Source organism: Gavialis gangeticus, unplaced genomic scaffold (genome assembly GCF_001723915.1).
Source record: "Gavialis gangeticus isolate Ggan-Ray unplaced genomic scaffold, GavGan_comp1, whole genome shotgun sequence".
Lineage (NCBI taxonomy): Eukaryota > Metazoa > Chordata > Crocodylia > Gavialidae > Gavialis > Gavialis gangeticus.
This window is the reverse complement of record NW_017729018.1, coordinates 14,341,591-14,365,236: the sequence shown is the minus strand read 5'-3', so window position 1 is coordinate 14,365,236 and position 23,646 is coordinate 14,341,591. Positions and strand designations below refer to the sequence as shown.

Genomic DNA, 23,646 nt, shown 5'->3' with positions numbered 1-23,646 from the left:
GAAGGGATGCGGGGCCAAAGGTCCAAAACGGGGGGGGGGGGGTTCTTACTCCTCCACCCAACCTCTTCTTCCAGTGGCTCAGCCAAGCAAGCAGTGCAACTACCCGTGGTCCCGGAACACTGAAGGCACACAAGGGTGGCAGCGTAAGCCCCAAACCAACCCGCATGGCACCAGCAAGCGCTACTCTGAAGCAAGCCCTCCAGGGAATGCAAGGGAGCAGGAAGCCCAGAAGCTCTTCCCAAGGCAAAGCCTGGCCCTGGTTTGGCCCCATGGCTGCCAGAGACTGGAAAGAAAGGAAATCAGCAGCAGGCCCGGGGAAGTGGGTACGAGCCTGGACCCTGCGGCTGGAGACTGGAAACAGTTTGCCCCAAAGTCCTCCCTACTCTGGATCAGGGAAGAAGGTGGTGACTGGGGCCAAGGTCGAGGCAAAGCACCAGGGACAGAGGAAAGCCAGCAGCAAACAACAGCTATCCCGGAGGTTTCTTCTGTCTGGGAGCGCCACCTGCTGCCTGCCGTCAGGGGACCCAAGGCGAGCGCCGCCTCTCCACATCCCAGCGGCAAATGCTCAATCGAAGCATCCTTGACTTTGTTTTGTTCCAGTTTCTTTTAATCCCCAGGCAACTGCACACTGAACCGAGCCACCCTACATGTTTCATCAACGCCGTGCGTGTAGCCAGGCTGTGACAAGGAACTCATGTGAACCACTACGCTGCTGTTACTGCTACTACCCTCCTACTTCACGCTCTGGCTTGGGATTTTTGGCAGTGTCAAGAGCTCAGAAACTGAGAAAAGGACTGGGAATATTTTGCTATTGAGCAAAGAGTGTCAGGAGAACAGTGTGCATATTTTACAGATTTATGCCATGGTCAAGGAGGAAAAAAAAAGTAAAAGGGAGGGTAGATTTGCACCTTTCAGACTATCCAAAGTCGATTTTATCAGAGCGTCTGAGTTCAAGGGCACCCTAGAACCACTCTGGTAGGTGCAGGAGAACAGGAGACCCAGCGGTGCTTTTCACTGGTGTTAAATCGCCTGCTGCTCTCAAGCTCCCTCTTCGCAAGGTGCTCTTCCCTCTAACCAAAATACTTCATTCTACTTGTAAGGACTCAACTGCATTGTCCCAACACCACATGCCCCATCACATTGGTCAGCTGCTTCCAGTTGTAAGAATCTCTACGACTAGCTTTCACTATGGGAACGAAAAGAGTCACTAAGGCGGCCTTGATAATATCAACATAAGCCTGCTGGAACACAGCCTGGCACCCACATAGTCGGAAAAGCACTGTGTCCAAAAGACCTCAGCCATCACCAGCCACCCACCCAGGTGTTAATCAGGCTTTTCATTTACTGAGGAGAAGCGTGACACCATGTGATGTAGATTCCAAAGCAGCACAAGATAAAAGGCTAAAAACAGGAAAAACTGGAATGGTTTTGCTCAGAGCAAGGTGGTTTCCTGATCAAGAGGGAGAGATGGTGGTAGTGTTTCAGCAGTGGTAGTGGGTGCAGCTAGAGGCATGCAAAGTATTCAGAAGACAAACATGCAGCTACAGTCTACATAAGCACTTCTCCTGCCCCCCACACCTTTCAGCAGTGACTTACCTGGGACATCCTGGGGGGCACCGATTAAGCCAGCACTCTTGATTGCTTCACAGTCCTGCTTCTCCTCTTTGCACTTCTCATCACTTTTCTTCTCTTTTCTCTCTTTCTCTTTGTGCTTTTTGGATTTTTTCTTGCTTTTCACGTGCAAGGAGCTAGAGGGGAGTTTGCTGGTTTGGGCACAGTCTGTTGACAAAAGATTCGTCAGTCTGTCAGCTGCCTCAGGGTTCTCACAGTCTCTGCCGTTGTGACTCAGGTCATTGCTGACATCCGAAAGGGGGTCGTGAGGCCGTGGCAGCTCCAACACGGGCAAGTGGGAGCTGGAGCCAGTGGAATCAGCTGCAGCTGATGGCATGGCTGGAGCAGGCGCCTCTTTCCCATTGGAGTTGAGTTTCCCATTGAAAGTGGGCTGAGTTCTGTGGGCCAGGTGTGATATCCTTGACTTCTTGCTAGCTGGTGGATCGATGAACTCCAGGGGCTGGGAGCGTTTCTGAAGACAGAGAAGAACGTTTTGTTTTTGGAGTCTAACAAGAAATCATTTCAGTCCTGGGCATTCAAGGCTCAGCTGCCACGAGGTGGCGCTGCTGCATCAACAACCACACACGTCACTGCAAAGGAAACACAAACACAGCACCCTAGCCAGTCCTTTGCTAACCCCCAGAGACCTCTTAGCCACAGGCCTGCTGTGCAACGAAGCCACCAACCTGTAACCTCTTCTAGTCACTGGAAGCACTTCCCTCAGATGCTGCCTTTGCAACACACCTAGGTGGGAGCCGGGTAAAGGTAGCAGCACCTGCTCAGGAGCCAAGGATATCACTCCCAAATGAGGACAGCTTCCTGCTGCCTTTGGTCACCTGCCGAAGACTCGTAGCTCAGTTGCTTCCCCTTTAAACTGACAATAAAGTTTAAAGGGGAAGAGAAAATCCCCCCCGCCTTGGAAATTAATGATGGGGGCAGCATTATCACAGCCAAACACCACAAGTGCCAACAGCTCAAGTAAAAGACTGAATGCTGCTATGTGCAGGCTGCCATGATCTTTGCTCCCCTCGTGTCTGAGAGCAGGGAGAGGGCAGAGGCTCTGCCCTCGCCAGTTGGGACAGTGACAGATGTGCTGCTCTGGGGAAGGGCTCTGATCTTTGGGGATAAAGCCACAGCTGATGGAGATGGCAGCTGTGCTCTCATCTGCATCGTCTACTTGGTGGCTGTTGCTGGGTTACAGGTCAGCAGTGGAGGGAGAGTTGGGTCAAAGCCAAAAGCTGCAAACGCCGAGCTGACTGCAAGTGGAGAGGCAGCCAGATTATCTGGGGAAGGCCTCAGCACTGCAGCACCCACCCGCACGGCTGCACAAGCCTGAAGCAGGTGATTCACTATCCAGTGGAACACAAGGCATAGTTCTGACTGGTTTCTTTTGGATACTTCTTTCCTTGCTGTCTCAGATTGGACTGCTGTGTTTGCACATGCAATTTGATCCCCCACAGGAAAGTGAGTTTGGAACTGCGATGCCAGTCTGGAGATGGACATCCTTTTTTCTTTAGTTACTCCCAAGGGGACATTGCCTGGTGACAGAAGGTCCCTCTTTCCAAACAGGCACCAGTCAGAAAGGCTGCGGAGAGGAAATGTTTACTCTGCCAGGTACTGGTGGGGCAACAGCACTTCCTGACTGCTTTCAGTAACACAAACACAAGTGGCAGGACCCTGTGGGTGGGAGAGGGCTGAGGTCCTTGCATCTCAGCAAGGGCTGCATGCTTTGGGGCCTGCAAATCCTGATGGATGTAAGAAGCAGAACAAATGAAGAGCTGCTAAGTTCAACCTTACCTCAAGGCCAGCAGAGCCTTCCTCCCCTTACATGCCATGGGCCAAATACATGCACAGGTCTTCTAAAAAAGTTCAGTATGAAACTAAAGCATAGGACAAGACACTTCACTGCTCAGTGCAAAATGTGGCAGCCAAGTAACTGAGCCTCAGACAACCTACCCACAATCCCAGATCTAAATCACTGGAAAAAGCCACTGCCTTAAGAGACACTACAGCTAAATCATACATGGACCAGCACATGGCAGCAAGAGAAAAATAAAGGTGGGCTGTGGCTTGCCTGCTAATCCCTCACTAGTCGCACTGGAACCATTCTGGGTTACGTATTTGCCTGGAGCACATTAGTACCATGGAGAGTAGTACAAGCCACTGTCCACTGATAGGCTGCAATAAATAATTTATTATTCAACAGCCCTGTGTTCAGATGCTAGTCAGTCAGATGTTACTGGCCAATAACTCCTACATATTTCACTTCCTTTTCTTTCCTAATAGATGAAACCGAGAGACAGACCACTGGAGAATGCCAGGTTTTGTATTCAGATTCTTTAAAAAAAAAAAAAAAAAGTCCTGAGTAGAGTTTAATGAATTGACAAGTAGAAGAACTTCAACATCCTCCCACCTTGCTCAGTGAAAAGAATTACTCTCTAGGTACCAGGCAGGCAGCCAAAGAGCAGCAGGTGGGGACTGAGCTTGCTTCCTGGTAAACTTTGGGTTGCATGGTTGATTCCTGGGCTTGATGGAGCAGTGCTTCGCCTCCCAGAAAGCATTTTGTTTCCTTACCTGCTAACAGTCACTGCTACTGATTCTCAGCATGGCTGTCCAGGCAAAGCAGGCCTTACGTATTACACTGGCAGGAGGATGATAAATACCTAGCTTCCCTGGACTACCCTGCAGGGTGCAGAGGTGGTATGCATTTCACTGCTCAACCAAAGCACTGAGGCCAGAACAGATCAAAGGCTGGTTGAGGGATGCCCTAGCAGATGAGCCTTTTGGTTGGTTATCACAGAACACAGCTTATACCTGTTCAGACCACTAGTATAGGAATGGGATGGCACCTGCTTTTTGAGGTAAAAGCAAGGAGGTGACAGCTAAGTTAAGGTGCTCGCCTCACAAGCTATTAAATGCCAGACCCTACTGATAGGGAAGAGGCCAGCTATGGAGAGCAGAGTCTTCCAGCTGATGCAAGAATACAGGTCAGCTCAGACTCCTTTTGCCACAGGGCTTCTACAGGCGAGAAGCTGACGTACTGGTAGCCAAGAGCTACTTCATGACGCAAAGTGCATTCAACAGCTGTCCAGGATTATGGGTAGGAAGGCTCCAGGAGATGCAGGCTCTGGAAACCTGGCAACAGGCTACGTGAGTAAACATGAAGGGGCATATCCTCATCTCCAAGAAGCTGCCCAGATATGCATGCGGTTTTCACAGCTCGGCACACCAGCAACACCCTGCTTTGATCACTGTAATCAGACCGCAGCAGCCCAAGGTCTGAACACCACTTTGTTCTGCTTGGGAGCTGCTCATTACTGCTCAGCTCCAAACAGCTATGGGTAACGAGTGGAGTAAGCACTCTCATCTCATCGACTCCCAACAGAAGTTAGCCGAGTGTCAGAAGGCAGGCTATGCACCACCCCCTCCCCCTGATGCTGAACAACTTGACCAGGGTCTAGAGCCAGTGCCCAGCTTAGTGCTAGATGCTAAGGTTCTCTCTCGCCCAAAGCCCGTCCTGCACGTACCGATCCCAGCGGTTTGCCACCCACCTGCGGTGGCGACGCAGAGTTTGCGTGGTCTTTTGGCGGACTAAGGGAAGAAGCATCTGCTGGAAGGCTGCTGCTGTTCTGGGGCTGACAGTGTTTCCTGAAAGACAGAAGTTAAGAGGGGTTCATATCCTGTGCACAAGATGCAAGCATGCCCCAGCAGCAGCAAGTTATACAAAGCAATCTGAGCCCAGAATAAGTTCCTGACCACTGGACCTCCAGTGGAGCTTCAGCACAAGTGTGGCTGCAGGCATGCAGGACACAGGGATGTGGCACTTTCTGCTTGGCTCACTACAGCTCTTTGTACCCAACTAAGCAAGCAGTGACAGTGCCTGTAGAAAGAAGACCTCCTCACCTGAGGCAAAGCTGTTCCACTCACCCCAAGCCAGGGAAAAAAAAAAAAAAGGTGGGGGCAGGGTGCCAAGAGAACATGGCCTCTCCACAGGGAAAAAAGGTCAAGATGCATAAAACCTACAATGCTAAATAGTGGCAAGGCGATCTCTTGCCTGCTTTCCCATGACTGTGCAAGTCATCAGGAGGAGAAGAAAAAGCTCCGTGTGATACCTGCAAGCATGTCAGGTAGGGACACTCGCTGCTTCATCATCTGAGGTCAGTCTGGATTCCATGATAGAAAGAGGACTTATTTGTGCTATTCTCTTAACTGTACATTTCTGCCTGGCTTCCCCGGTGGCCAGACACAAGTAATATCACAAGCAAGTGCTCCACCTTACACAACAGAAATCAGTCTGTGAACAAGTTACCTAAAAAAAAATTCAACACCTACAGAGTATTCAAGCTTGTGCTTAGAGGCCAAATCATCATCTGAAGAATTAGTTTCAGTTCAAATAGGTTATCAATGGTCCTTCACACTTCTAAGGTGAAGTCCACCTTAAAGAAGCTATTCAGTAAAGCAGACACTCAGCAGGTCTCTGCTTTGAAGGTGGTGGGAGGAGGTAGGAAATATATCATCTCCATCCAATTAGACTGCCTCCATGAGCTTTCCTGCATACTGCTTAACACCGTGCAGACTTATGACTCAGTACTAGCCTCCACCTCCCAGACAATCCCTCCCTGCAACAAAAATGTCTTTACCAAAACCAAACCCAACACCTGCAGCTCGAGCACTGAGCTTTCGTTAACCTTGTCCACATGTCTCCAGGCTCTCTGGTTTCCATGAAGCTCTTCAGCTCCTGCAGTAAGTTTCAGGGAACATTAACTTTGCCCTACTTTCCCTGTATGATCCAGAGAACCCATGTCTTAGTCACTCAGGAAATAAACTTGACTGTTGAGTCAAGCTTCACTGTACAGAAATTAACCCTGAAGAGGCTTTTTAAAACATGGTTTTCATGTACAGGTTCTGCAGCCCTCTCTCTCATGGGTACTAAGGTCTGATGCAGAAGCAAGAGCTCAACTCGATCGCAGCACAGTTAAATTATCTCTCTCCTTTCCTTAATGTTTACAAATTGGGAGGACTATTACAGATGCAGCTGTTAAAACTCCAGAGAAACTTGTTTCTTTACCTAACTTGAACCTCTGACCACACTTAAGCAACACTTTAGATATGGACGCTCACTAAACTCACATTTGCTTCATTTTAAAGAGACTTTAATTTTAAAAAGCAGTAATTTCAACCCAAACACAACCACATCTCAGATGTGAATGGATCATCTCAGTCACGTGACAGTTCCTTGTACAACTATGAAGGAAGTCCAGGACACTGTGGCTTGCTGCAAACTGTGCAACTTTCTCTGGAAGTCAGCTTCTCACTGAGCAGCTCAATACATTTGATATCGCTGTGTAAGCAAGTTAAGAGAAGCACTCCGACCCCGGGCTTCTCCAAAGTTTACCAAGGGGCAGAGCCGCAACAGAGTCCCTGTCAACACTCAGAAAAGAATTGACTATAATGTGGAAGGAAGGCTGGAAAAAGTGAATCAACCCAGCAACTATAACCTTAAAGAAATTCTTGATCCATCCAGAGTGGAGACCGAGTATGAAAACCAGAGAGTTGGACTGCTGCAAAAGGACATTAACAACTGGGATCAAGCAGCCCCAGAGGCAACCATGGCACACTCTGTAAAGCCTTACATCTGGTGCCTGTGCCCTTTGTGAGTGTTTTTCTACCGGCTTCAACCCTACATGTTTTTTCCATTTTGTAGCCTCATTACCTGCATTGGCTGTGCAGGTCTTTGTTTGTACAGTTGAATACATCCTTTCCAGGGTTTATTTTTAGATCTCTGCATAACTGAATGCCACAGTTTGAGAAAAGGCAGTAAACACTGCTTTGAGACTAGGAAGAATCAACTTTTTTGAAAGCAAACTGTGTGGATAGTTGTAATTTTCCATTCAATTACAATTCAGCATCAGGGATGTTTAAATGAGTTACAACATACCCATTTGAGTTTTCCTAAGTATGCCAAAGAACATTTAGTGTTAGACTTTGTTAAACCAAAGTCTCATCTTCAAGCCAATTGTGCTTTCAAATCATGGAAACTGTTCCAACAAGAAGAGTTCTATTTTATGCTAGACACATTCGCAATACAATAAGCCTCCAAAGAAGTCAAAGCCAACCTGGGTAACAAAAACAATAATTAAATACATGGAGAAGCCAGAAGGGGGGTACGCAAGCACTAGGGCAGGGCAGGATCACAGGCCAGAGGTGGAAGAAGGATGTCTTTTTAACTCCTACCTGCTAGCACCTCCAAGCTTTACCTAGGCAAAAACTCAAAGGCTCACAAAAGCAGATGGGAAACAAAAGAGGTAGCAAGGATGGCTTCTAAAGGCTGCTATCAGATAGGGACATGCCTACAGGTTGGAGACATCTATCCAAACTGACTCCTGGCAACAGAGACTAGACAGATGGACAGAAAGGCCACTGCTGTGAGGTGTGGGGTACTCTGTGAAGGGCTGCACTGCCTTGCTAGCTATAATCTTCACCCACACAGTTCATATCATGACCGAACCTCAGCCCTTTTAGCCTGAGGGCGATTCCGACACCTGTGTGACCTATAGCACAGCAACACACAAGGGATGCTGTTAACAGCACTAAATCTATCAAAATGATGCTTGAGAAATCAGTGTTGAGACCACTGAAGCATCTGAACATAGACAAGGCCCAGGAAGAGAAAAACCAGGAGCTGCCCACTAGCGAGAGAGGAACAGCTATCTGCAGAGTGGAAAACCGGCCATTGAGCAGCATGTTGAGAACGCGGCTGCTGAGCCGATGTGGGGAAACAAGGGTGGAAACTACAGGCACATTGTGCAAGATCCAGTGGCCTACATCATCAGCCTGTGCAGCTGACTCCATCAGGGCTACACAGACCAGTACCAGCTGCACTGGTTCAGCACGTACATGACAAACAACTCAGGGACGCAGGCAGCAGGAAACAGCAGAGAGCGTGGGGGAATTTACCGAACAAGTATCCTCTTCAGTAACTGTTGATCTCCTTCGGAGTAGCCAGGCCAGTCCTTCTGCACCTCTCTGTACATGCAGTCTTTCAATGTAAAAGTGCTGTCCTTGGCACTCAGATTTGCCACCTAAAATGGAAAAGTAATTTGCAGGACACATTAAGATTTGGTTCTCACAGTTTACAAGAAATCCAAGAAAGACTTAACAAAAACTGCAGCTGATGTAGCACAAGGCAGAGTAACCAGCGCCAGCAAGCACCATGTTGAATACCGGCTTCCACAGTCTTCACCAAAACGTGCCTTCCCTTTTTTACATGGGTGGCAGGACAGTAGTGGAATATTCACTTACAAAGCACACATCAAATTATGGATATACAGGTGCAACACTGGGGTCCAAGTTGAACAGTCATTTGTCATTTTTAATGTCTAATCATTGACACTAAATGCTCAGAGAAGCACTGGGAAGCAACCTTCCCTCCAGGAATGGGCAGACAATTTATCAAACTGCCCAACACCCAAGATGACGCAGCTGATACCAAAGCTGTGAGGGTCTAAGTAGTTAAGTGCCGCCACAAGACAGACAGTACCTGGCTGGCAGAGAAACAGAGTTAAAACTAAAGATGCAATATTCCTGCAGGGCAGTGAAGAGAATGCTTTCCTAGTACTCTGTGAGAACCCCAATACGTCTGCATGGGGCACGGTTAAACACAGCAGAACAACCTGCTTGCTCCCATCAGAGAAGAAAGAAACCAGTTCATATCCAATCAGAAAGATGGTAAAACAGAGCCTTGTACTCCTAAGCTCTACAAAGCGACCCCTCATCTCACCAAATGCAGCACATGGGCCTAGGAGGCTTTTTATCCATTTTGTCAAATCCTTCCACATAGATTTCTTTCATTCAGAGGCAGTATTTGGGGCCTGACATGAGACCCTGCTGGGACAAGAAACAAGCCAGGATGGGGACAACTTAGAGCTGCCCATCAGCTTGGTCTTTCAATAATTTTAGACTGAAAATCGGGCTGAGAGTTGCAGTTGACAGCTCATCTGGAGGAAGGAAGGTTAATACAAAATTAGTAACTCCTCCGTGTTGGGGGAACAAGCCTTTGGAACGGAGCAGCAGCAGTTTGCAAAGCACCTGCACAGCATCACAGCCTCTTCATGTGCATCACACGCGTTTGCAGAAAGGGAAACGGAGGTGCCAACACAAAGTGACTTGCCCGAGGTCACACTGGAAGCTGGCAGCGCTGGGACTGGAATATCAAATCTCACAAGCTCAGACCCTACTCTGTCGTCAACTGCACTTGAAATTGGAAGCAGCTCTCTCGTTTAGTCAGTGGACACACTATTTGTCTGGCTGCAGCTTCACTGCTTACCCAGGGCTGCAATGGCTGTGTTTTAGGTGGTGTTTGTGCAATGTAAGACTCCCTGACAACAATGTTTGGAAGTGTGCTACTATATCATCCATGCACACTAAGTAAGGCATCCTCATAAAAACAAAGTAAAGGAGGAGCAGGAAATATACTATCTATCTAACAGGAAACACCATGTCACAATCTCATGTGTATTTGCTTCATCACAGCTGAATGTGGCCTAATGTTTTAAGCCACCGTTAATTTACAAGAAAAAGGGTTCCAGGCAGCTAAATGCTGCGAAGCATTCCAGATACGAGAGATAAAAGCACGCAGTTATCAGCTTACATGACCAACACTTTGTTTTTCCTTTCGGTTCTGTCACCGTTCCAAAACCCTAAGCCAGCCAAGATGAACTTGAGTTCTGTTGTACATTTAAGCTACCCAGTAAACATACCCAATATGAAAAATAAACCAAAGAATTTCAGCTTAAGAAAAAGCCTTCCTGATTAGGAACCAAGTTTTTTTTCTTTCCTAATGCATCTTCAATGTGCCAGACGCTGTAAAGAAGGGCTTACAATAGAGGCAAAACAGCTTCTCAGGACTGTCTGAACAACTTTGCACTCCAGCCAGACCTAGGTACGTAGCAACTGTGGGGGCCTGGGCACTCCCCAACCTCCAAAGTGGTGTCTTCTCAGAAAATGAGACTGTTAGTCCAAAAAGCAGAAGTCTGGTCTGGAAATATGGAGCACAAAGGAAGTGGCAGCTGGGCACACTTGGGCAAGGCAGGGAGCAGTTGCTATATGAGAAAAGACTAGAAAGGCTAGGATTCTGTAGTTTGGAAAAGAGGAGGCTGAAGGAGGATATGATGGAGGTCTGTAACACCATGAAGGGTGCAGACCAAGTGAACAGGGAACTGCTGCTCACAAAGTCCCAGAAGACTAGACCTCAGGGACACCCACTGAAATGAGTACAAGACAGGTTTAAAGCAAGAGAAAGTAGTTTTTCAATGCAATGCCTAGTTAACATGTGGAATTCACTGCCACACGAGGTGGCAAAGACAGAGAGCATTGCCAGGTTTAGCAAGGGACTAGCCACATTCACGGATGACAGATCTATATTTGGAGGCGTTTCCCCTGGCATCTCTAAACCGATGGTGGTGGGTGCCAGGGAAGGTCGTGAATAGGGGATAGACCACTCCACTGAGTGCTCTCTTTCACTGTCAGAGACAGGATACTGGGCTAGATGGACCATGGGCCTGACCCAATCTGGCTCTTCTTATGCAAGGCATTTCAACACAGCCAGTATTTGGTAGCTCATCAGTATTTGCAGGTGGTGCTGAGCAGGGACAGTTTTACAAGTAGTGTTTCCAAATAACCCAGCTACAGTATTCGCTCAGTCATGATGCTGATGGTGCTGTGACTAGAGAAGACAGCAATCTGGTAGAGGTTTGTGACTATTCATAACACAGGATTTCCATGCAGAGATTTTGCAGCAGTCAGAAATGCAGGGGTTCCTAGCACTGTTCTTAAAAAAAATTGAAAAAAAAAGGTCTAGTGGATTAATAACCAGGGCAGGGACTGTCACAGAGTGATTAACCAATTTAGCTAACAATTCGTGGTGTGTCCCCGGGCAAGCCACTTCCCCTCTTTGCCTCAACCTGGTAATGACAAGACATGAAGAGGTGTGCTGAAGGGTGGTGAACATATGAGGTGCTTTGAACAGGTAAATGCTATGCAAGTCCTAAACGCATTTCCTGCAACTCTCCAAACAGTGCATTCACGAAGTGAAAATGCCAGGAGTTACTGAACTGATGCAATAGGAAGACAGCTTTGACGTCCATCACACAGGAACAAGCTTAGCAAGAAGCTGCCCGATCTTCACGGCTCAATGCTTAAATACAATTCCTTTATGATGAAAGCATGACTCGAGAGCAGCCCAGGGACCCTGAGTGTGGAGGATAGTTTTCCCCACTTTTTATGGAAAATAGTGCATGTGCTTATTATATATGGTATATCTTTATGCATGTACAACAAGAAATAAAATGGAGACGGTTCAGTGGTTACAACTATTCAAACTCAAAGGCTCTTCAGTGTTTACCACAAAGCCATAAAAGCAAGATGTCACAGTTTGGGACTGAGTGTCTTAGTCACTGCAGTGCAGTTTGAAGTGTGCAAGCAACAGGAACTACTTGTAAATCTGGCCTTATCTGGTGGACTGAATTAGTACAGATTAGTTACAAACACTTAAAATTGAAAATGCTGAGGGACTTCTGCTGTGTGCCTAGCAAATAACAGTGACTTATGCCTTATCTAGTCAGTCAGCTCCTACTGGGCATACTCATTAAAGAAAATTAAGCTACAGCTTATCAGCTGGATAGACTAAGTATGTGCTAAGAGTAAAAGTCTGTCCACATAAATGACACCATATCTGTCTTTGCAAGTCAGGCAACTATCTAGGTAGGAGACAAACCTGTTGCAGGAAGCTGTCCAGCAAATCCTTGTCCTGCTGGGAAAGTCCATCCTTCTGCAATCTGAGAATAAGTTCAGGTTTCTTATAGGGCTTTAGTGCCAGTAAGTGCATAACCCTATCTCTGAAGGGTCTCTGAGAAATCGCACTATTGCCTCTCTTTATTGCACTGGCAAGGTTGATTGGTGTTGGACGCTTCCTTGAGGGAACAGCATCGGACGCTCCTGGTGCAGGTTTACGCACCTGAACCTTCTTGCCTAAAATAAGATGAAAACTCAGTGAACTGCAGGAGTCACCTTGGCAAACGCTGGACTTCACGACATGCATTTTGTACATAACAGCACAGAGCCCTGGCAGGCAGCAACAAAGGACAAACATACACCACCTAGGACAGATACTCTGCAAAGTGGAAGAAGATTCAAGTTAGCCTTGGAGAAAGTAACAGGGAATTTAAAACCCCAGCACCCCACGCTGCAAACCTGGCTATTCTTGGCTTTAAGCCGCAGACTATATCTGGATCCTCTGCGTTTATCACAATTTTACGCATCTCTAGTCAGCGTAGCCAAATGTTTCCCGTGACAAGGAATGTGGAGAGAGCTGCAGCAGTGGCGAGAGCAAACTGGTCAACGGGAGGCTCCCTGGCTGCTGATCTCAGCTAAACCGCTTCTCCCGCAGATGTTTCTGCTTTTAGAACAATAGAAACTTTATGGGTCTGGCTCCCCCCTCCTCCCACCCAACAAGTCTGAGGACAGGAATGGGGGCCAACACTAATACACTTGTCTATTCATCCACCAAAATGATCATTTTAATGTAAGAGTTGTTTCTATTTTTAAGTAGTAATGGTTTCATTCTCTTCATGTGTACGCGCACACATTGGAGAATGGCTAAAAGGTTTTAAAAGGGTCAGTTCAAGTCCCTAAAGACAGCTTTCTCAATTCCATTTTAGGAGTTTTGCTTTTATTTATTTCCTTTTACTTATATGCAAATAGATTATTTGTTCCAGCTACCACTTAAAGCCGGAACTTATCTTTTCACTGGAGGTCCCTTGGAAGTGATGTGGAAGCTATGCTGCAATCACTTGCCAGAAGAACAAGCATTTCTCCTGCTAAAAAAAAAAAAAGACTGTTCCTTTATCCAAATGAAGGGATAGCTTTCAATAAAGAGCCAGATTCCTGCACTAATCTGAATAGGCTTCCGCGATACAGAATATTCCAAAGAGTAATGCAGGTGGGGTAACCAGTACCACCAAACCTTCTTTTATTTCTCAGAACAGCAATAGATATTTCACATATCACCATTTTAGAAGCAGACACAGCCATCTCACTTAAAAAACCCTCACCTTAAATTATACTGGCACAAGCAAATTCCAGGCATTTGCTGCCAGAATTTCTGGAGCTCTCACTTCAGCTTAGCAGTACTCCGCTCTTTGGAAGCCGTATTTTCAACTGAGTCATCTAAAAAGACGCTGGTGCCTGTGTGCGATGTTTGTTTATTCTACCAAAATGCTGGTTGCATAATTTTAAGTCACCATTTCCTGGGATCCGATTACAAGTTTGATGCAAATAAGTGAGGTTTTTTGATTTGTGATGTTGAGAGACGTCATGAGAACAGGCTTGTGAGGTTTCAGACTTTCTTTGTTTTTTGTCCAAGTCAGGAGCACCAAAAAGCACCCACCATTTTTGTGGCATTTCATTTTATGGCTGGAACCAAGAGGTTTAGAGCTGCATACCCAGACTGCGAGTTAAATCAAAGCACCCAGAGGCTCAGAAAGGTACGTTCAAGAGTTAGGCTACCGTACCAAACTGCACTGGCTCATCACAAATTTTCATGCTTAATGCTGAATGCCTTTCACTTCCCAGCTATTATTGTTTGAGTGGATACCACACATTACTACAACTAAACATGTATGCAGAAGTGCCACCTCCATTTTTTAGCTAAGCATTAAGAAGCCTGTCTTCTCTCCAGCCAGTGAGTTGCATGCTGGTGGTTCCCGCAGGCCTGATGCACAGGGTATCTATAACCCTGAGCTGGGAAGCAAGACCACCAACCTGCTCTCCTCCTACTTGCACTCCCCTGTCTACCCCACACACACCTGACAGGCTGCCATCATCTCACTGTGCCACCCCTTGCATGGCTGCACCCTCATTTGAATCAAGGGGAAAAGGTTTTGGTAGGAACATTTGAGAATCAAAGCTTTATTCTCACTTGCTTTCTTGGAATCTGCTCTCTCACTGGCCCAACAACTTAAGCTACTTACTGCAATGCTTTCAAATACTAAAAGCTAAACAAAACGATTCTCTACTGTACAGGAAATCAATGCATTTCCTTCCTGATTATGATCTTGCATCTCAGCTTTGAGCGCCTGGCTCGTGAAACAATGAGTCGGGCAATTCTATGTTCTGCAACTCACCATTCTCTTCGCAGACATCCTGCGAGGAGCCGAGTCACTGGAGCACATGAACCATGAGAAAAGCCAGAGGCCCCATGGCAAGGCCTGTTTCTGCATCACCCCAGTTCTACCAGATTTTGACAATGGACACGTCTGCAAGGATATGAGGCCCTGGCAAGCAACTCCAAGCCTCGGCGTAGAGCCAAACATGGGCCCCGCATTGTTTTGTTCCCCAGTTAAGCTTCTGCCCTCAGTTTTCAGGACAGAATGGTTCCTTCACGGGCTACAGGAGGTATCAAGAGCTTGATCCCTTTGAATGAACCTGAACACATCCTCCCATGACATTTCATGGTTCTCCTATAAAGTGTTCCCAGGAGCTGGAAGAGCACTCATGGTTCATATTCATATGCTTGGGTTTGCTAGCCAGCAGCTTGCCAAGAAACACTGGTGAAGCAGTGCAGCAATTTGCTCCCAGGGTCACTGAACAACAGAAATAAGGCATGGGCTATAAAAATTCTCAGCAAGCAAACTGCACAGTCGTCTGCTGCCACATAGGAGCAACAGGACTCCCAGTATCTGGTGGGTAACGCTTCTACATTCAGCATCTTTGCCTCTGAAAAGTCACTCCCAGTAAACTAGTGTGAAGGTACCAGAGCTGCATACACCACCACCTGCTGCTGCTGAACAGGAAAGGACTTGAGGAGATACAGGCATTTGCTTTCACACCACTTGCAGCATCCAGCCAGGAACAGACAACACATCAACATCCCATCTGCAGGCAAAAACCAAGCGCGGCACTTTTAATCAAGGTGCTTCTTACCCACGTATCGCCCTCCAGGTTTAATGACTATTGCACTTCGGCTGCGAGTTTCCTCCTCAGCTTGTGCCATGCTCTCCTTTGCCTTCTGGTAGGAGTCATCAGTAGCGCACACAGTGATTTTATCCTGTATGCTTCCAAGACAGTCCAGCTGGATATTCCCACTGCTGCAAAAGAAGTGTGATACCAGATGCTATCAAGATTGAAAACAGACACACTTTTGTCGTCTTGTATGTGGTATCAAGTACCTGAAGCAGTTGTGCAGATACAAAGTCTTTTGTCCAGTAAATAAATTGATATATTCCATAGAACTACATTAACACCAGCAGATTCTCCGCACATGCAGAGAAGTTTGACAATGAGAGCTGTTGAGCGAGCATTTCCCTCAGCCAGTTGATAAAGAAATAATTGCACTCACATGGCTCCACTATCCACCTGAGCAGCTCAGAATACCTAACGAACAGCACGACTAATATTCCTGGAAGGTATTAACTCCATTTTCTGTGCTGAAAGTGAGGTTTAGAGAGGTTCAGTGACCTAAGCATGCTCTCTCAGAAAGGCTGCAGCAGATCTGGGAACAAGCCCAGCTTTCTGAGCACCATGTCCCAAGTGCCCTACCCATGAGACCATCCTTCTGCACTTGGCATTTCAGCAAAATATATTCAAGGGCAAACTTGCTTCTCTAGGAGCTAATGAGCAAAAGCTGAGTTACTGGTGTAGCCGAGGGGAGTGACAAAACAAAGTTCACTGCCACTATCTTGAAGGTTTTTAAGGCCCGGCTCAAAGCCCTGGTTGGGATGATGTAGTTGGGGCTGGTCCTGCTTTGAGCAGGGGGTTGGACTAGATGCAACTTCCTGAGGTCCCTTCAACCCTCATTTTTTATGATTCTCTTTATTTGCAAGTGCTTGAATTCTTTCCGGCTACTTTTTCCTATCACTTGGCAATACCAATAAAAGTCTCTCTCTCTAGCATTTTAATGCTACAAATCTGGTGGGAAGCAACAGGGAGGGAAGAGGATGCTGTATCCCAGATGCTTAGAGATACTTGGCTCTTGCAATCAACATAACAGTGATCTGTCAGTCAGACTTGCTATTTACTCATTGCTCGGTGCCTAGCCCCATTTCCAAGATGTCTGTCTGCAAAGGTTTTTTTCCAACTGTGCACCTGCCTGTCCTGAAGGCAGAGCCCTCCTTCATCTACGTTGCTCAGGGGGCAGGGGCATGTTATTACTCCTCTCAGACTTTTTAAACTGCTTTTAGTCTGGGTGTGCCCCCAAAAGGGGATGGGGTTGGCTCTGGTCAAGTGTTCTTGCAGAGAATTTCAACAGATGGGCCCCAGACATGAGACGTCTCAACAGCAGGCTGTCGCCCATAGCAGCCACCAGGATTTTTACAGCTGACTTCAGCAGAGCAGAGACAGGGCAGCCCTGCGAGGTCCTGTAAATTCCACCTGAAAGTTTCTGGTGAAACTATTTAAACCAAATTGTACGGCTGCCCATGCTTGCAGCAAAACTGTGAGAGTGATATGGCTTGAGGGTTCGCGCAGGGAGGATCACAGGCAGCGGCTTCTGAAACAAAGTTGGGGACAGCTATAAGGATTATTCAGTGGACATGTGTCAGCCTTTGGGACTACTGATTCATGTCAAGCGGGATCAGGAACAGCTGGCTTTGTCTAAAGCTCCTGCACTGCTGCTGCTGACTTGCTGTGATGGCAGCAAAACAGAAGAATTAACCTGACTAATGATCACCAGCACTGTAGCAGCCATGTTTTCTAAACCTTCCCCAAGGAAAGCTGGTCAGTGTGGTGGTTAAAACACAGCCAGCCAGCCTGTGCTAGCACCTCCACTGACGCTGCGGCTGGAACAGCAGTGACTGCAGAAAGCTTCAGGGAAAGGAGTCCATGGACACAGGCTGTAGAGCAACAAAAAAGCTTCCAGGATATGAAGTTGGGTATGACCTAAACATACAAACCATGACAGCCAGAGAAATGATGTTGGGTGGCAGAGAAGTTCTTCTGTGGATGTTTCCTCATATACCCGCTTGATTTCCCTAAGTAAAAGCCTCTTTGAAAAAGGCAAATATCATTTAGGGCATACTTACACTTCCCCTTAGTCCTCATAGGAGTAAAGACTTCATTTTAATGACAGGCTTGTGGGCAGGACAAGGTAAAAGGAGACAGCTCCTCCTCACCTGGGGTAGTACTCACCTGGATACATACTGCTGGATACAGTCAAAGCTCCCCTGGGGGCTGTCCTTGCCAATATTTGAAAGGTAAAACGTAAACGTTCGCACTTCTGTTGGGCAGTCAGGCCTGGGAATCGTGATGTGCTGTTTGGAAGAAAAGTACTAGTTAGCTGGATTGTGCACAGCCATACACTTCTTTCGTTAGCCACTCTGCAAGCCACTAAGCAAGAACAAACCCTGGGAATTGCTGCAGAGGAAGGCAGAATCATTCCAACCAAGAGGAGCATTTTGGCAGCATCTTCATGTCCTTAGCTGTTGCTTCTCTGAATTCCTTTTTCCAACTACCTATTTTTTTCAGCTCTGCAGTACTAGGAAAAGATTAAGTCTTGCCTTGATCACAAGAGGCTTAGGAACATTATTATATATATATGCCTGTTTGCTACACGTACAGTAGGGTTTAGTGCGAAGGACAAAAGCATATGGAAATTTGCTAGTAAATTAAATCTAAGGTAGCAGTTGGCTCTTTAAATTCTGGTTTACCATAGCAAGCAGCAATATAAACACGTTTAAGGAAGGTATTTCGAGAGGGACGCTTCCTGAAGATCCTACCCTGTCAGCACATCTGCACTAGAAAATGTTGCCAACACGGCTGCGTTGGTAAAAGCCCCAACGCAGCAGCAATTCTGAATCAATGTCACCGCATCAAATACTTCAATAGGGTACGCCAGATAGCATTTTGCTTGGTGTTAGCCCTTATGCCTGGCAGAATGGTGTCTGAACTAGAAGCAGGAGGGCCTGCAGATGCTGAGCAGAGTGGCACGTCTGAACCCCTGCCCCTCTCAGGAGGCTGCACCCTGGGCACTGCCATTCAGCTCGTCAGGTCCTGCTTTTTGGAGAGTGCATGAAAGGCATGGGCTCCCTGAACCTCGCTGCTGAAACTGGGCTTCTGAGCAGCCAAGAGTGCAAGACACACAGGGTGGGAAGGGAAACCAGGGGGACATGGCTCTGTTCCCAGTGACGAGGGGACAGTCCTGCTTCTAGGACCATTTGTGCACTTTATGTTAGACAGTTACTGGCTAAAAAGCAGAAGTAACCCCAAGAGCAAGAAATGGGAATGTCTGCCAAGCCCGAGCATGCAAAAAAGAGCCAGGACTTTTGCTTTCCTTCCTGTTCAGGGAGCTTTAGGCTGTGCTTTGGTTGTATTTGCACACTTTGCATCTGTGGAAGACTAGAGGCATTTAAAGGAAAAAAAGTCCCTTTATTTAGGAGCTGGGACTCGAGCAAAATTAAGTATACCTAAAAAGTGCCAAAAAAATTCAACTGCATGCCCAAGTGGCCTGGCCCTTGAGAGAGATCCTCACTTTAAACAACACTGCCCACTTCTCAGAGGACAGAGAAAACCAGGAAGACTGAACAAACACATGCAAAGCCACATGCCCACAGAAGTGAAAGACAGACAAAGGAAATGGGAGTGAAGAGAGACAACAGGTCAAAAAGAAAGCTGCACCTGTGCCAGAGCACGAGTACGAGGCAATGCCCACCTGCCCATCACGAGCAGAGGGGAGAGCAGTGCTGGTCAGCTGCCCACCCACACACGCTCCCTCCCGCTCAAAGCAGGCGTGCTAGTATCCCCTGTACGTTGAATTGAAAGCATTCAGGCCAGGGTTCTTTAAAAGTCGTGAGCCAGCACCAGACATGGTGCAATGCAAGTCACTGGGCATCATGACTGTTCTCTTTTAAGAGGTTATAATTCCCTAATGAGATTTCAGAGCTCACATTGGAGCGTGACCCTGCTGCTATATGAAATATTTAATCGCATATTAAGCATGCTTTGCAGACAGCTGTATGCACATCTCCAGTACCAGCCTCCTTCTGTTCATTTCCTCACTGGTAAGAGTCATAGGTTAGTCCCACTTTCCTAGCACATTCATTTTTAAATAAAAAAAACCTGCTGCTCGGCCCTTTCTTGTGGCTGTTCAGGACCCAACATGGAGTGGGCCTCTGGGCCCTCCTCCCAGGTATGAGTGCTGGATCAGAGAGGGAAGCCACAGAGGAATGAAAGGACTCTCCTTCCTTGGAGGTTTTGAAGACCTGGCTGGACAAAGCCTTGGCTGGGGTGATCTAGTTGGGGCTGGTCCTGCTTGGAGTAGGGGGGTGGACTAGATGTGACCTTCTGAGGTCCCTTCCAGCCCTCATTTCCTCTGATTCTTTGAATAAGTATGGCTGTCAAAGTGAGCTACTGTTCCAGCCCGTATCACCACACGCGCACACAACGCATACATTTTACATCTATCCTGTGCCCAACTGACAGCTATTTATGGCACATAGTGCTCTATTTTATAATGGCTTGAAGACTTTCCTGGTAGAAGACGCCAAAAGAAAGGAACTCTGAAGTGTTCCAACTGCCCAGGAACATAATTAGAAGTAAGGCACAATATGCACAAAGGTCAATTTTCAGAACAGGCAGGAAACGCTTTAGGAAGCAGGGTTTGACCACGTAAGTGCAGCATTCTCCATTCATTCCTCCCCAAGCATGGGTCAATGCGTCTGTCCCTCATTCCTAAAACTAGGTTTCCTCATTTCACAATAGCAGGTAAACTGGAAACTCGACTTCACACACACAAAACAGCTGAGCTACCAGGTCAGAGAGTTGGCAACTGGCTTCAAATGCACTAGTTCTCGTGTGGACGTGTTCCAACTATCAGTAGGAAGACACAGATCAACTCCTGCACCTCAGCATCTGTAGTAGGAGCCTTGGCCTTCTAGCTCATCTCCATTTGCCCATCTGTAAAACAGGTATAATTCTGACCTACTCTACAAATGAGCTGAGGATGTTTAAAGATGCAAACTGCAAACGAAGGGCTCAGGATTAGTCCTTTCTACAGTTTGTTTCCTCTTTCTATATGACTAACTCAATGCTAGGTGAATGGGTGAACAAGCATCTTCACAGAAAAGACTTATCAAATCACTCTGTCCAAGCAGAATTGCTCCTTATATAGCACATTTCCTAGTGTTTTGTCCAACATGCTAGTACCAGAACACAAATTAAACGACCTAATGCAATTTCTTACACTAGACTCCTGGAGTGCCGGGTTTGGGCACTTTTGTAGAATCTCGGTGACCGTTACAAAGCTGGCTTCCTCAAGGGACACACTGAGACAGAAGTGACAAAGTCTGCAATTAATAGTGATGTTAAGATCTGCCTCTTTCAGTACTGAAAAGCAACCTAGGCAAATCGACAGCATCTAGGAATTATTTTTAGATAAGGCAGAAGGCCTCTGACCACCCAGTGGTACAGGCTTCAATGCAGCCCCCTTGCTGGTGTCCCGTAAGTGCTATGCCACATAACCACTGATGCTCAAAAATAGCCCATTCACAGATGTGACTTTTGTTCTCTATTATAAGCAATCGTTCGAAACACACTACACAGATGAACGGGAGTTTCAGCTTCACGCACTTGTGCCAATGCAAGCCCATGCCAAGAAGTGGGGCAACAATGGCACGTTTCCAGTGAAACTTCTGCTCACGCTTTTGTCAGATATGACGCTTTGATGCAACTTAAGGAAACTTCAGGTTTTAAATAATCTGAACTAGTTTCTTAACCCTATTTCTCTACCCTGGCTGGTCTTCCTCATTAGCACCTGCAAATCTGACCCAGCCGTACGCCTTCCTGAAACAGAAAGGGCTTGAGCCATTCTGGTTCACTTCGGCCTGCATCACCTGCTCCATTTCAAAAGCTAAACTACTGAAATATTTAAATATTAACTGTCACCCCATGTATTACTATGGCCATGCTGACAAAGTCAGCCACAAGACAGTGACGTGACTCCTTGCTGGGAAAGTCGGTCACAAAATGGTGCTTGTTAGGCGGGGCACATCCCACAAACCAGGATCATGCATAGTTTGTGATGAAAAGAAATCAGGCCTCTCAAAGCTTTTGACTCCAAATGTAACCCTGAAGAGGGATCCTATGTGGAAGATCTCGCCTTCTGGGGTGTTAACCTAGCAGCAGTCACATTTTAGGGTAAAAAGTTGGACAGTCTCCTTTGCGTTACCCAGCCAGCGGAGAGCTGCAGACTATCATGTTTTGCTCTCAACCTGAACTCAGTTTCTGATGCCTGGTGATGTCTCCTAACATTAGGAATTTTAAATAAGCAATCATGAAGATGAAAGGTATTTTCAGGCAATTAATGAAGAGCTGGAAGATAGATAGCCAGATGTACCTTGGACCAAAACTAACATTACAGGTTAATGAAGGAGAATGTGTACACAACGCTTTTTTAAATGGGCAATGCAGATTCAGCTGTTATGGAGAGCATTTCTGAAGGGTTAACACCACGGGAAGAAAGCAGGCATTTTAAACCTGTTTTTCACCCTTCTCTTCCACCCCCAGATATTCCAAATAACCCAAAGATTTTTCCTTTTTGCAGGAGGGGTCCATGCAAGGAAAAAAAACACCACGCACGCCTTTTCAAACCATGCACTACTAGACACTTCTTTAACCGGGACTCTTTGAATACAATCCCAGATGCAGAACTTTCTGACCCTCCAAAGTGACATCAAATTCATTTCCATAGCAACGTGCATTGCCAGGTGACAAAAGGCAGCAAGCGAGGGGATTAAGGTAGAGAGGAAAAAACAAGCAAGTCCATTCCAAAAATAAACAGTGGCTCAACAAAAGGAGTCCAGCCTGATCATTTGGATTTGGGAGCTCCTGAAATGATTGAATTTAGCTCTTATCTGTTCCATTTACATTCGAGGACACTCACCAGAAAGTGTTTAAAGCCAAGCTGCTAATTCCTTAAAGCAAGGCTCTATCTTGACATATATACTACACTTAAAAGCAGATGGTTACACAGCTGCCAGCGTCTTGTCCTACTCCGTAAAAATAATAAAAAGGACAAAGAGCTCTTTCTATCTGCCCCAATTGAAACTGGTTTTCACTCCCTTCAAAGCTCTACCTTTGGCCTTTACTTGGCAGTGCAATTAATTAAACAGCTGACAACAAGGCAAGCAGAGGTCAGCTCTGTCCTGCCAACAGCCCCTCTTTCCACCCACAATGCCTCGGCACACTTCATACTGTGCAGGTCTCAATGTTTCACTCTTTAAATGGCAATGTCAGATATAATCACACTGCTTAACTCCCTCTTCATTCAACCCAGACTATAATTACATACGACTGACAGCTCTTTCCATTTGAAAGCCCTTCTTGGGAAGCACTGAGTTATGGGATGAAAATAATAAAACACTGTTTTCTTAAAATATGTTCTAATTACCCACATCGTTTCAAAAAGGGTTTTTTGTTCCATGCAGCCCCTACACACCCTTGGTTCAAGAATGCTGGCCCTGGGTTGAGAGCAGCATCACATGAACCTCAACCTCCCTAAGTACAGGGATGCACTAGCTCAGAGCTGTTTTCAAGTCACCAAGATGAATTTTGTCACTGTTAAACCTGCTTCTGTGAAGGCAAAGATCAAGAGAGGGAACCAAAAGGGAAATTTCTTCTAACACTCACTTTTACATAGATTTAGTGGCAGTTACACAGAGATCCTTAAAAGCCAAACTGAAAGGGGGCAAGGGAATGGTGGTGCCCCTGCTGAAAGGGGTGGTTAGTCCCAGCTATCAAGGTTGCCTGATGTTTCATTTCAAAGCCCTGCTTTCAGCTGCTTAGACCTCCATCGAGCTTTGTTTCAGCTGACTTTGTCTGCCAGGTGTCTCGGGCTGAATTTGTTTATAGTGAAGTTCTGCCAAAAACCAAAGAGAGACGGAGCATTGCTCTGTCCCACTTATTTCCCAGAACCAAAACGTGCTTGCATTTTGCCTTTTAAACTGATGACAACTTGTGTTAGTCTTCCTTGCTTTACTGGACTGCAGA

The 23,646-nt window shown here is 46.6% G+C and overlaps 1 protein-coding gene across 1 annotated transcript in view; it reads right to left on the bottom strand.

Moving 5' to 3' along the window:
* The window catches only part of ELL (elongation factor for RNA polymerase II), a 91,630-nt gene that overhangs the window by 5,019 nt on the left and 62,965 nt on the right, over positions 1-23,646 (bottom strand). Inside the window, exons 2-7 of the mRNA XM_019513177.1 lie at positions 17,794-17,915; positions 15,592-15,755; positions 12,386-12,639; positions 8,569-8,693; positions 5,139-5,259; positions 1,597-2,083 (exon numbers count right to left, since the gene is read on the bottom strand). Of these exons, the coding sequence (XP_019368722.1) occupies positions 1,597-2,083; positions 5,139-5,259; positions 8,569-8,693; positions 12,386-12,639; positions 15,592-15,755; positions 17,794-17,915 (1,273 nt within the window). The remainder of the gene's footprint in view (positions 1-1,596; positions 2,084-5,138; positions 5,260-8,568; positions 8,694-12,385; positions 12,640-15,591; positions 15,756-17,793; positions 17,916-23,646) is intronic.